Below are 13045 nucleotides of genomic sequence, written 5' to 3'. Positions count from 1 at the left end.
TGCTCCTTTTGCACTTGAGCACACACATCATCAAGAGAGGGAAGCTTATCGGCTCTAAGTAAGTGTTTGATGAGGTAGTTGTAAGCTGGATTAAGGGTAAGAAGGAGACCAAAGACCTTGTCTTGTTCCTTTCTCTCATTGAGGATGGACGGATCCACGGTACTTGGACGGAGCATCTTGAGTTCAGCCCACAAAGACCGATACTTTCCAAAGTGCTTTGTAAATTCCAAGTCTTCTTGACTTAGGTTGTTGATAGCCTTCTTGACCTCAAACACACGGGTCAAGTTGGACACATTCCCATAGACATTCTTAAGCGTGTCCCAAAGTTCCTTTGCGGTTTCACAATAAGAGTACGCTTCAAGTATGGAGGGTTCAAGGGAGTTTTGAAGGATGGCTAGCACGGTTTGATCTTCTTGGAACCATTTGGCTTCCTTCTCAAGCTTGGCTGCCTTGTCTTCTTCTCCCTCGGTCTCCTTTTCATCTTTCTTTGTAACTTCTTGAGTGGCATGGTTGACCTCAACGTGACTCCAAAGCCCTCGGCCACAAAGAGCAGTTCTTGTGGTTCTTTTCCACAAAAGATAGTTTACACCCTTAAGAACGACCGAATTGATAATCGGTTTTGGGTTCTCCATGGTGAGAACTTGAAGATCTTATAAGAGAAAGTAGATCTAGATGTGGAAGAAAACGTAGATCTAGATCTAGATCTAGAGAAAAGATTGAAGAGAATGAGAAGAGTATAGAAAGATTAGGTAGAATAGAGATGTTTAAGGAGCATAGAATCGGAAAACATGCTCTGATACCATGTAAGATTAAGCGGAATAACAAGAGAGAGATGCTAGATTTGAGTAACAAGAATGAGAAAGATATTGGGAGAGAAGATGAATAGTAACCAAGAATAGAAAAGAGAGAGAATTCCACTTCTTACTTCATTAGGTTTACAACCACACATATAAATAAGTGGGATAAGAGATAAGCTTACAAGGGAAGCTAACAATATAAATAATGCTAATCTATTTGAACATCCCCCGTATGTATAGAATAGACCAATATAAGGTACTTTATAAGGTACTTTATAAAATACTTTATAAGGTACTTTATAAGATACTTTATAAGGTACTTTATAAGGTACTTTATAGACCAACATGATAGAATAGACCATTATAAGGTACTTTATAATGGTCTATTCTATCTTGATATACTCAATAAGATCTTGATCAATACTAATTCCTTCACTTCCATCCTTAAATTCTCAAACTGTGATGCTAACATATCTAGCTTTGTTCTCTTAACACTAGTAGTGCCCTCAAACATATTCTCCAATGACTTCCATGCTTTCTGAGCTGATGCACATTGAGAAATTAACTTGAAGTAGCTTGAATCAATAGCATTGTAAATCGCAGTCTTGGCCTTAGAATTGCAACATGATAACCTCTTTTCTGAAGCAGTCCACTTATCTCTTGGCTTAAGAATTTCAACACCTTTATCATATGTGATTGTAGAAGACTCCCAACCTAGTTCAATCGAATTCCAGCAGTCTTCATCGAGGTTACTAATAAACGCTTGCATACGAACCTTCCAATATCCATAATTTGCTGAATCAAGCAAAGGGGGTCTTGTCATAGACGTTCCTTCTTTATATGATTCCATCACACAAATCTCAGCTCTGGCTTACGTCCTGAACTACTATCCTCACTTTTGATCTACTCAAAATAAGACTGAATCTCTATCGAGAACCCGCTCTAATACCAATTGTCAATGCGGATGAGGCAATAATATAGTGCAGAAAATAAATGAGATACAAAGTTTGTTAACGAGGTTTGGTTTTTCCTACTCCTCGGGACCAAGTCCAGATTTCGATTTCACTCGAACAAGAAAGCAAATACAACAAATTTGGAAACGCGTAAATCAAGCACACACCTCTTGAACTACCGCTCTGAACTATAACATGAAACCTTAAGGATAAATCTCTATCCTTAACTAAACTCCCCCTGAGTCTAGATTTAACCAAGATAACCTAACCTTGGGCTAAACTCCCCCTGAGCCTAGACTTCAATACTCCAAGTCTCTGGAGCAGACTTCACACACACGTCACACTGACGAACAAAAAAACTTGATCACACAAGCACCAAACCGCGAAACTAAGCCGCACACAAAACCACAAAGCTCTCAAAGATTATTCTTTATGCTTCAGCTCTCTTCCTTCTCTAGGACATGCCTAACACCTCTATATATAGCAAACATGATTCCCAAATCACATAAGAGAACTTTTCCAAATCCCATGAGAAAAAAAACCTTTTTCCTTTTTGCTCTTTTCCTTTTCCTTGTCAAACTCCAATTCGCCCAAGCTTAGAATAGTTAATTTTCCTTTTCATTCATCCTCCAATCATGCTCTAATCTTGTCTTCTTAAGTCTTCTAGAACCCTAGCACACACATAAAATATCAACATCCTGAATCACGTCCTGTATTAGATAGCCACATCAGACAAAAACCTTGCATCTACATTGCCTTTGGAAACCTTTGTAAACCCTTTAAACTTTCTTATAAACGATCAATTATGTGAGAACAACCCTTTAAAATGACAAGATTATGTTTGAACAATCAATTATTTACCCAAGAAACTTTCTTATAAACGTTTATGTTGTTTTAAGATATAATAAGTCTTTCAAAAAAAGTTATCGATAATGGTTTATAAACAAAATAAAAAAAAATTAAATAAATACATAATAAAATAGAAATAAATTAATAGAATTATAAAATATTCCCCGGCGTAGAATTATATTGAAACATCAGCATTTTCATTGAAACAGGTGTTGACAAATCAATATGAAACAAATATTTATGAAAATATAATAAAATTTAATATAATCATTACGAGAAATAATAATAAAATATTAAATAATTACTGAATAGTTATAAAAATTTAAACAAATAAACTAGAATTCAAACACAAATCATTACTCATTTTGAGAGATTAAAGCTAGGAAAAGTGTTTAAAATAAATATGTATATATATATATATAATCCGCCACAATATATATTTCACCAAAATTTGTAATTAAAAACGCTTACGAAAATAAACTTTTGAAATTTAATGATTTTTGAGAGGTTTGGAGAAAAAACATAGTAATAATGGGTGCTCTAAAACATCACAATACACACAAAAAAAAGATGCAAAAAATATTTTATTCCACGATTTGATTACAATAATAAACAAAATATGGAGCAACAAATAATAACAAAAATCTAAAAACTAAGATTTAGGAGAATCAAACATTGTTACATTAGCAAGACACTAAAAACTAAAATATCAGCAAAGAACTAATTGGGATTAGTAAATTCATCGCTAATTTACCATTTTTCAAGAATGCTATCATCAAACAAAACATGAGCGCACAAATTTGGAAAAAAACAAGAGATGTTATATAAAACAAAAAACATTCTGATCGTCGAACGATAGTATGTCTTATATGAAAGTGGGAAGCAAGAAGTAAAAAAAAATTGAAAGAGTTCACTAGAATGAAATTTCTCCTACTTTATGAAAGAAGTAAACTTTCTTAAACTTTCAACCAAAACTTTTTTTAAAATTTATCCAAATTTTAATTTATTTTCAAAACATGAAAATACTATCTAAGGTTATGAGATTTAGATTCATTATGATCTTACTAATAGGACGTTGAATTATTGTCTAAATATTTTAACCAATATGGGATGTTGAACATACATTACTTCCATTAACTGGCTAATATATGCCCACTCTTAAAAAAATCAAATTACAAAAATATGTAGGAAAGATGTTTGACTTTTATGATGAATCAAAAAAATTATAAAAAAAAATAAAATTAAACAAAGATGATAGGAAATAATAATTTAAAATCTTTTCAAAATCTTTTAAATAACTATATTATAAATTGTAGAAAATTATATGGATATATCTAGGTTTATATATTTAATGCTAAAATATATTAAATATGGTCAGTTATATGGATAGTAGATAAAAACTAGTGTAAATGTTTTTGGATACATGAGTTAGTAATAGCATTCTACGAAAATACTTAAGATAAATATTTGTATCTAAAATATAGTTTAGAAATGTTAATAAAGATGGACAAATGAAATATATAGAATATCATTTAAAAATATATACTATTAATTGGGAAGGACAACTTGAAGCCAAACACCCCCAATTTTAAAAAAAAATTTCATGAAATATATTCCAATTGCCAAACAGAATTAATAACAGCAAAAAAAAAAAAAAAAACAACTATCTATATTTATGGAAATCATAATAATCTTTTACCATAAAAAGTGGACAGTTAAATTCAAAATTAAATATATGTAAACATATCTATTTTCAAAATATGAGAATTTTTGAGAAATACCCCTTTTGGTGTACCCCTTTCTAAAAATACTCCATTTTTCAATCCATTTTCAAAAATACCCCTTTTAAAATATAAAAAATTATAAAGTTTTATATAGTTTATAAGGTACTTCTATATAATAACTACTATTGGGAGATTCGATACAAATATTTTAAAATGTTTTAAATAGTTTTAAATCGTTTTTATAAGTTTTATAAGGTTTTTAAAAGGTTTTTAAAAGGGTTTATACGGTTTTTATAAGGTTTTTATAATTTATTTTTATGCTATTTATGAAAGGTATATAAAGTTTTATACACATATAAAAGTAATTTGTGTATATATTTATAAGGTTACACACATATTTGAATAAATTTCAACATTTTTAGTGGGTTTTTGGATAAAGTTTGAAAAAAGGGTATTTTTAAAAAGAGGTATATGAAAATGGGTATTTTTGAAATTCTCCCTTTGAATATACATAAACATATCTAATATTAATTTAATATTTTAATATAATTTCGAAACTAATAATTTATATAGAATAAAATCTAATAAAAAAATCATCATATATCTAAAAAACAAAGATTATAGCTTATGAAATAATAAACTAATCAAATTCTACATAGTATATATACATAACTGATCATATCATCAAAATTTTAAAAAAAATATATAATTTTAAAATATAAATAAAATTTAAATAAATCAATAATTAAATATTTGTTTGCTAAAATCATGCAAATAAACATTTTAGATCACATAAATTTCTTATTTTCACATAAAAAATATTCATATTCAAAAAGCAATCTAGCAATTATAGCACAAAAAATATCTACAAAATTTATCATTAATTCAATTAGTTAATGATTTTTTATTTGGTCAAGCAGTTAGTTAATGATTATTCTAAACTTCTTTTTTTTATTAATTTCACACAATCTTAACAAAATAAATCTTCATCCATTGACAATTTACATATCATTACTATTATCAAATATTAAATAATTGTTTTATCAAATCATAAACTACATTTTGAGATTATAAACATTTAGAAATTCTATTCAGATTAAAACTAAATAACAAGTGGATATATCACATTTAAATGATTTTAACGACGTATTACCAATTTTTAAATAATAAATGGATTATATATTTATGATTTAATCTAATGGAAAACAAATAAAATGTCAAATTGGTAAGAGATAAATCATATAATAAATAAATATCTACAAATCTTATCTCACATATACGTACAATTTTAAACTATCCTTGACAAATATAATATATAATTTTTGGATAACCGGTTGAAAAAAAAAACTGGTAGTTATATTTAATTCTCAAAATCTCAAAATATATATATAGTTTTTTAAAAAAAAATCTCAAAATATTGAACAAAATTCAACTTTGGGACGTATAAATCTCTACTTTTGGACGATTATATGAAATTTTACATATATTAAAATTATATTTAGTTACATGTAAATGGTGTTATTTATTTTAAAAAAAATATAAACTTATAGGAATGGATACGAGACGGGAACATATAATTCGAAAACAAATATTATCTGAATTATTTCTCATAAAAAAAAACATGATTAGATATAATTGTTATGAGACACAGTCATAAAGTTAAATTCACTTTCAACTTTCAAATATAAAACTACGAGTACGATACGGGGACATGTATTTTAAATTGCTAAATTTAATTTCCACTTTCCTATTTATTTCAAATATTTAGACATGAAATGACGGGTACAAGAAGATAATGTATACTTCGGATAACAAAACTACAATAAATCTATGTATTAGAAAAAAAAATAGAAATACCTAAATCTTTAGAAAACAAAAAGGCTAAGACATGAATCTTTGAATCGAAGAAAGTAATGAGAAATAAAGATGAAACTGAAAGATCAATAAAATTAAAAATCGAACAATTACAGATAGTGCCTTGTGAATGAAAATGGTGGGAGCATGTGACTTAGATTGATAATTATATTTTTATTAGTTTGATAAAAATAAACATTTAAACGAGGAATACGGGTATCCCGTCTAACAGAAACGATTTAAACGATTATGGGACAGAAATTTTATGACAGATAGAAGACGGGACAGGGCGGGGTGGGACGGGACGGGTTTGGACGAGACGGAAAGGGACATGACGGGTTTTCCATTCTAAACTACACATAAAACAATTCAAACTAAAGCCAAACTCAAATTCGATTTAACATTTCTAAGCAAACAGTTAGAAATGTTTTAATTAGTTTAAAAAATAAACACATAATATCATTTATCATTTTCATTTAAATAATTTTAAAATTGTATTATGTAATATAATATCTATATTTTACAATTGTATGTCTATATATAGTTTATCAAATAAACTCATATAACAAATTTTTACCAAAATAACATCTAATTAAAAAATCGTAATTTTGTAAAAATTGTTGGAATATTTGAGAGAGAAGAAGAAAAAACAGAGTAAGAGACTTTTGTCTCTTCTCTTGTAGAAGACAAGAGCAGAAACTGAACTTTTATTATAGTGAAACTTGTTATCTTATTACAACAACACATACACTTATATATACATGTCTTACGTACACTGTCGCAACCGTTCACAACAAGTCACGAACCAACGCAACAATATAACGTATATACCCTTTCATGTGTACCCATTAATACACACCTCTTCACTTAATTACACACACAATAGTTATCTAATTATATGAAATAATAAGACCAAACTCAATTATAAACCAACAAAAATAACTCCGCACGTACGTGTAGGTCCATCATTAGTTAACATATATTATTAAAACTCGAATATTTTCTCCGACCTAATCTGGTGTGTGTGTATATGGATCATGACTCATTGACTGAGTCGGCCGTCAGATAAAGGGGGCCAACTGCTCCGCGGGCGCCGTGGCTGCTAAGCATATCGCACGTGCGGAGCTTTCCTTGTATTTGTCTTTTATTTTCATAAAGGACAAAGTATATTCTTTTTCTTTTATAAATGAAGGACAAGTTGTAAATTTATTATTATAATAGTTTAGAAGTTCACTTTCTCAGATCCCGATTCCTTTCTCTTGAACTCGATCAAATCATCAGCGATCTTCTTTCTTCCACGCGAATCCAAATGGATAGATACAATACTTTATCAGATTTTCTCAAAGACTTCTACATCCCTACGTACGTCCTGTCGCACGAAGCAGAGGAGGAGGAGGAGGAGGAGGAGGAGGCTCTCCGCACCTTTCAACCACCTGCGAGCCCCGTCCTTGTCTTCATCAACTCCAAAAGCGGTGGTCAGTTGGGTGGCGAACTCATTCTCACCTACCGATCGCTTCTCAATCACAATCAGGTCTTTGATCTTGGCCAAGAGACTCCCGACAATGTCCTCCGCAGAATCTATCTTAACCTGGAGAGGCTCAAAGAAGATGACTTGGCTCGTCAGATTCGGGAGAAATTGAGAATCATTGTAATTAATTATATAGTTTTGCTCTTCTTCTTTTTTTTTAATCTTTCCCCATTTCTTACTTTTTTATAAAACCAAATGTATAGTTAAACGGTCACATCTTTATTATATATATATATATATATATATTAAGGTTGCAGGAGGTGATGGCACTGCTGGCTGGCTCCTTGGGGTTGTATGTGACCTTAAACTATCGCATCCTCCTCCAATTGCCACAGTACCTTTGGGCACAGGGAATAACCTTCCCTTTGCTTTTGGATGGGTGGGTTACACACACTCCCTCACCTCCATCACTTTGGCTGGCTATCTTTGGTTTTTTCATTCTCTGCGCTTTTGCTTTCCTACAGGGAAAGAAAAACCCAGGAACAGATAGGACTGCAGTGGAGTCCTTTTTGGATCAAGTGTTGAAGGCAAAAGAGATGAAGATTGACAAGTAATTTAACAACATCTATCAATCTCTCTCTGTCCTAGTCTTTACTTTTTGGTGAATTACTATAACTGCCGGATACACATTTTTTTGCTTCAAGTTGGCACATACTTATGAGGATGAAAACTCCTAAAGAAGGTGGTTCTTGTGATCCTGTTGCACCTCTTGAGTTACCACATTCTCTACATGCATTTCACCGTGTTTCTCCTACAGATGAACTTAATAAGGTCACCTTCCTGCCATCTCTATATAGCTGTGTCCTTGTTTTTTCTTTTCTTTCTTTCTTTCTTTTTTTTTGCCTGTCTTTTATGAAAGACGCCCTTCGTTTTCTCAGGAAGGCTGCAACACATTTCGAGGAGGATTCTGGAATTACTTTAGCCTCGGTGAGATATCTTTTCCCCCCATTGCTTGCTCCTCTGCTTCCATCTAACTTTGGGTTTCCCACAAGCCATAGGCAAAACATCCCTCTTGTTATGTTTCCCCAACGGAGTTTTTGATCTTACAGTGTGAGATTATAACTTAGTATCTATCTTATTATTTAGTCAACAAAACCAATTTGATACCCATGTGGTAGTGCTATCCTTTTGTTTGTACCGTCAACGATCCTTTTCATCATCAATTTTCAAAGACAAATCTCCTTGAAAGTTCTATTGTGCTTATGCAGGAATGGATGCTCAGATATCTTATGCGTTTCATTCTGAGAGGAAGCTGCACCCTGAAAAATTTAAGAATCAGCTGGTTAATCAGGTACCTTTGTTCTTTTGAATTTGACCTTTTGGAGCACACCTTCTCTTTTAATACCCCTTCACTGGGATCTATACTATACAATGAATTAATATTGTGCATTGGCTTCTTACAATGCCAGAGTACGTATGTAAAGCTTGGTTGCACGCAAGGATGGTTTTGTGCCTCTCTGTTTCACCCTGCTTCTCGGTGAGTATTATGTAGACGTACTTTCGTTTTGCTGTTTTTCTGTTTCTGAGTTTCAGTCATTCACATTTTTATTTGTACTTAATGTGGGGGATTCTTGGACACGAATGATTATAATGCTCTGCAACACCACTGCCTTATCTTTTGTCTTTAGTATACTGTTTTAGTGTCAGTAATTGGAATTTTGGTGCCCATGATTCTTTTCAGCGTATGTTCATTTTTTGCTTGGGTCTCGTTGTGTGCGCTAACCAATATAGAAACATTTTTATGCTGGTTTTATATTTTCGGTTAAGTGGTCCGCATTTCTTACATTTTCAGTCTTTTGGTTGTAATCTAATGTCTGTTTATAATATGATTTTGCTCTCTTGCACATCGTTAAGGAAAACTCAATGGGTTCCCTTGCAGGAATATAGCTCAACTTGCGAAGGTTAAGATTGCAACTAAAAATGGCCAGTGGCACGACCTCCATATTCCACATAGGTAATTTTATTCATCCAGTGTCGATGGTCCTGAGGGATCACTAGATGCCGTCCAGGATGTACATGTTGGATAGTCGGGATTTTTCTGTGTGGGACCTTTAACTATATTTGGTTACATTTCAAATGTAACAAAGCAATGCCCTACTCTCTTGCAATTTACTGTTCATGCTCGAATATAAACTACTTCAATCCCGCATTTGTTTATGCTCTTGTAGCATCAGGTCCATTGTATGTCTGAATCTACCCAGCTTTTCTGGAGGATTAAATCCTTGGGGCACACCAAATCCCAGGAAACAAAGCGATGTATGTCTTAAAAACTCTAGTTATTGCCTGAGTGCTACACATAAGTTTCTGTATTTATGGTAAAATAATATGCATGTTTCTTTGTTGTGACATAACAGAGAGGCTTGACTCCTCCATTTGTAGATGATGGCCTCATTGAGGTTGTTGGGTTTAGGAATGCTTGGCATGGTCTTGTTCTTCTCGCTCCAAATGGACATGGGACACGACTTGCCCAGGTAAGAGTTGTACAAGTTAGAAGTGACAAGACACACGCACATAGAAATATGATGACTGAGTTCATTCAAATGATAACTTCTGTGACTAGGCAAATCGCATTCGCTTCGAATTTCACAAAGGTGCAACCGATCATACATTCATGAGGATGGATGGGGAGCCCTGGAAACAGCCACTGCCAATGGATGATGAAACTGTGATGGTAGAGATTTCACATCTTGGCCAAGTGAACATGCTTGCAACTCATGATTGCCGGTCCAGAAGTATATTTGACCCTTCAACACCCCGCCATCAGGATGGTGCGGAAGAGTATGATGATTATGAAGACGACTCAGTGGCTGAAGGTGAAGAATTTAGAAAATTTGGTGCTGCGGATACCTTCAAGATTCCTAATGAGGTTGATATCTCTCAACTTAGTTAGACAGTTACCATTTTTTACTCTTGATTCTATGCATTATTCCCCTGGTCTCAGATTTTTTTAATTGTCATTCTTTTCTTTCATAAAGGAGCCAGCTCGGCACCAACTGGTAGATTAGATTGGTACCCATCCTTTTTTCTTTTTTTTTTTTTTTTTAATTTGGTTGTTCACCCTTAATATAATGGCCGAGATAGTGTATCTGGATTTATAGCAACACAGTTTATCCCTTCTGTATAACACGCATGTACTGCAGCGGTAAGCAGGACAGTGCAAAGCCGCCAAAGGCGAAACTGTTAGATATTCTAACTGAGGAGCCTCTGTTGCAACTCCTTAACACAGAATCTGACCTTTTTTATAGGGAGAACACAGTAATGAAAAAGGTAGGGCTTCAAGGAGGAGGAATTCAAATGTTCATGGTTGGTCGCATTTCCTCTGAAGGCAGCACCTAAATCTTAAACAAAGTTGTCATATACTAGTAACAGGCTTACAGCACCACACTAACCTCATCAATGTATAATACCCATAAAATAACATTATGTAAATTCATGTAACCAAAAGGAAAGGCAAACAATATATACTCGTCTGAAATGTTCTTAGAAATTTATATATATATTGGGCATAGTTGTTGCTAAGAACAAAAAAATAAAGGAACAGCTGATTTTTTACGATTTCCATTCAACCAAGAAAGATGGATTATATAGAGTATCCCCCAGACACTTGGAGATAGTTTCGTTTGTCTTCTGGGATTCGGCTCTTTCCCCTTGCTTCTTCTTCTCCCTGAGTGACCAAAAGTAAAAATCAGGCTCTATATAGAAGTTTCATCGTGCAGTAAGCGCACCGTATATTCAAAAATAGACCAGTGCCTAGTAGTGTAGATAGATAGGATTCAGCATCAGTACCTCTCGACATACTCCTTAAGCAATTCCTTGGCTTGGACAAGCTTTGACAGCAGGTTACGATACACATCCAGGTCCCGGTCCACGCTTTTCTTGTTGATATTTAGGGATGCACAAAGCTGTTCATGAGACACTGCCAACGATTAATATTACCTCTAGGAAAAATGTGAGATGACAGAGAGGTCACATTTGCACATTGCCAGGGAACATTACGGATATCTATGCAGATGATGCAAAGAACTAGCGACCCTAGATCCCCAATATTGGTTAACAATCAGCTCATCAAAAAATTGATGCACGAAGTTTCTATATACGACAAGATAGCAAACCGAAGACGAATAGAATCACCTTGTCCAACACAGTGGGATCAGTAGCACTTGCAAGCTCAAGCAAACGAAAGAGCCCAACTGCGAAGAACCTACTGTAACTGAATCCCTCCTTACTCCCAGCTCTTCCTGCAATGTCCTTAAGAACTGATTCAACTTCTCCTTCCCTAGAGAAAAAGTCAACTAGTGAAGCAGAAGTCTGACTTCGTGCCCATTCCTCCATCTTTTGCGCATCAATTCTGTTTGAAGAAAAAACACAAAAAAGGGCACAAAAGCTTGACAAAAAATTCAACAAGCAGAAGGAAATATTTGCCAAGGAAAAGATGGAAGCAGCAAGCTAACCGGTATTGCTTAGGATCCTCATTCAAGGCTTCTATGTAAGCTTTGAAAATGGCATCTCGATCCTGATCGCTCGGATATCCTTCCATGAGCTGATCATATACAGTGACAAAGCCAAGAGCAAAAACAGGATCATAACGATAAGTCCTCTTATATCTCATCAAATGCTGCTGTACAATGAGCTCCTGCAAAACCGTGTTGTAGATACTGGGGATGGGTCGCTTGTAAGCTTTTAGGAAATTGGACTTAGTCTCTGATACAGGAGGCACATCATCTGACAGGAAAAAAACAATCACAAGAGTTCATCATTTGAGGACTAGTAAGAGCAAAAGTGGTGGCCGATAAAGTCGGAACCTTTTTATACAAGCGATTAAAAAATGTCGATAAAGTCGGAGCCTTTTTAATACGAAACAAAGGAGAATGGGATGTCAAATGCAATGTGAAGGGTTTCAAGGAGCAAAAGGGTAGAGAATTCACCGGTAACACTGGACATGCAGTGGATAGAAGATCTGGAAGTGGAACGGTAAGTCAAAGAGTGGCGAGAAAACTTGGTGCAGATGCGAATTGCGGAGGCCAGAGGACGAGAAAGCGCGAAATTGGAGATCTTGTCCGATGATTGTCCCAACGCTGGGAAGGAAAGAGAAGAGATTGCAGTTGCAGCCATTGGGGAAATTGAAAGAGAGAAGGAGGAGAAGCAGAGCTTGTTGTTGTTGAGACTTGAGAGAGAGAGAGCAGAGAGAGAGCAGAGTTTGTTGCTTTTGCTTAATCAAAATCTCAAGTGATAGCAGCCATTGGAAGGATGATGGATTGCTCTCTTCCTGGTTGAATCTTTTGAGGTTTTGGGATTTTTTTTGGAGTGGCTTATCCAACTCCACGAGTTGTCGGTAGTATG

The 13045-nt window shown here is 33.9% G+C and overlaps 2 protein-coding genes across 2 annotated transcripts; one reads left to right on the top strand and one right to left on the bottom strand.

Moving 5' to 3' along the window:
* The first annotated feature begins 7374 nt into the window (after nucleotides 1-7374).
* On the top strand, nucleotides 7375-11260 carry LOC17893203 (diacylglycerol kinase 5). The gene is made up of 12 exons (XM_006297391.2): nucleotides 7375-7825; nucleotides 7956-8084; nucleotides 8170-8255; nucleotides 8350-8476; nucleotides 8584-8632; nucleotides 8914-8996; nucleotides 9115-9182; nucleotides 9585-9659; nucleotides 9874-9961; nucleotides 10060-10176; nucleotides 10266-10571; nucleotides 10951-11260. The coding sequence occupies exons 1-12, from the start codon at nucleotides 7487-7489 to the stop codon at nucleotides 11026-11028; spliced, it is 1545 nt and encodes a 514-aa protein (XP_006297453.1). The 5' UTR covers nucleotides 7375-7486; the 3' UTR covers nucleotides 11029-11260.
* LOC17892747 (protein THYLAKOID FORMATION 1, chloroplastic) lies at nucleotides 11151-12994 on the bottom strand. The gene is made up of 5 exons (XM_006298891.2): nucleotides 12631-12994; nucleotides 12157-12427; nucleotides 11837-12053; nucleotides 11492-11607; nucleotides 11151-11369 (listed from the first exon to the last, which is right to left on the bottom strand). Exons 1-5 carry the CDS (start codon nucleotides 12815-12817, stop codon nucleotides 11255-11257), a joined length of 906 nt encoding a protein of 301 aa, XP_006298953.1. The 5' UTR covers nucleotides 12818-12994; the 3' UTR covers nucleotides 11151-11254.
* Nucleotides 12995-13045: the final 51 nt, after the last annotated feature.

Source organism: Capsella rubella, unplaced genomic scaffold (genome assembly GCF_000375325.1).
Source record: "Capsella rubella cultivar Monte Gargano unplaced genomic scaffold, Caprub1_0 scaffold_3, whole genome shotgun sequence".
In the NCBI taxonomy this organism is placed as follows: domain Eukaryota; kingdom Viridiplantae; phylum Streptophyta; class Magnoliopsida; order Brassicales; family Brassicaceae; genus Capsella; species Capsella rubella.
This window is presented reverse-complemented; position numbering and strand designations above follow the sequence as displayed.

Coding starts and splice junctions, on each gene's coding strand:
- LOC17893203 (XM_006297391.2), top strand. CDS start 7,487: ATGGATAGATACAATACTTTATCAGATTTTCTCAAAGACTTCTACATC. Junction 8,256..8,349: donor AAAGAGATGAAGATTGACAA/GTAATTTAACAA, acceptor TTTTGCTTCAAG/TTGGCACATACTTATGAGGA. Junction 10,177..10,265: donor ATGGGACACGACTTGCCCAG/GTAAGAGTTGTA, acceptor TTCTGTGACTAG/GCAAATCGCATTCGCTTCGA.
- LOC17892747 (XM_006298891.2), bottom strand. CDS start 12,817: ATGGCTGCAACTGCAATCTCTTCTCTTTCCTTCCCAGCGTTGGGACAA. Junction 11,608..11,836: donor ATCCCACTGTGTTGGACAAG/GTGATTCTATTC, acceptor TCTCATGAACAG/CTTTGTGCATCCCTAAATAT. Junction 11,370..11,491: donor CTTAAGGAGTATGTCGAGAG/GTACTGATGCTG, acceptor TTGGTCACTCAG/GGAGAAGAAGAAGCAAGGGG.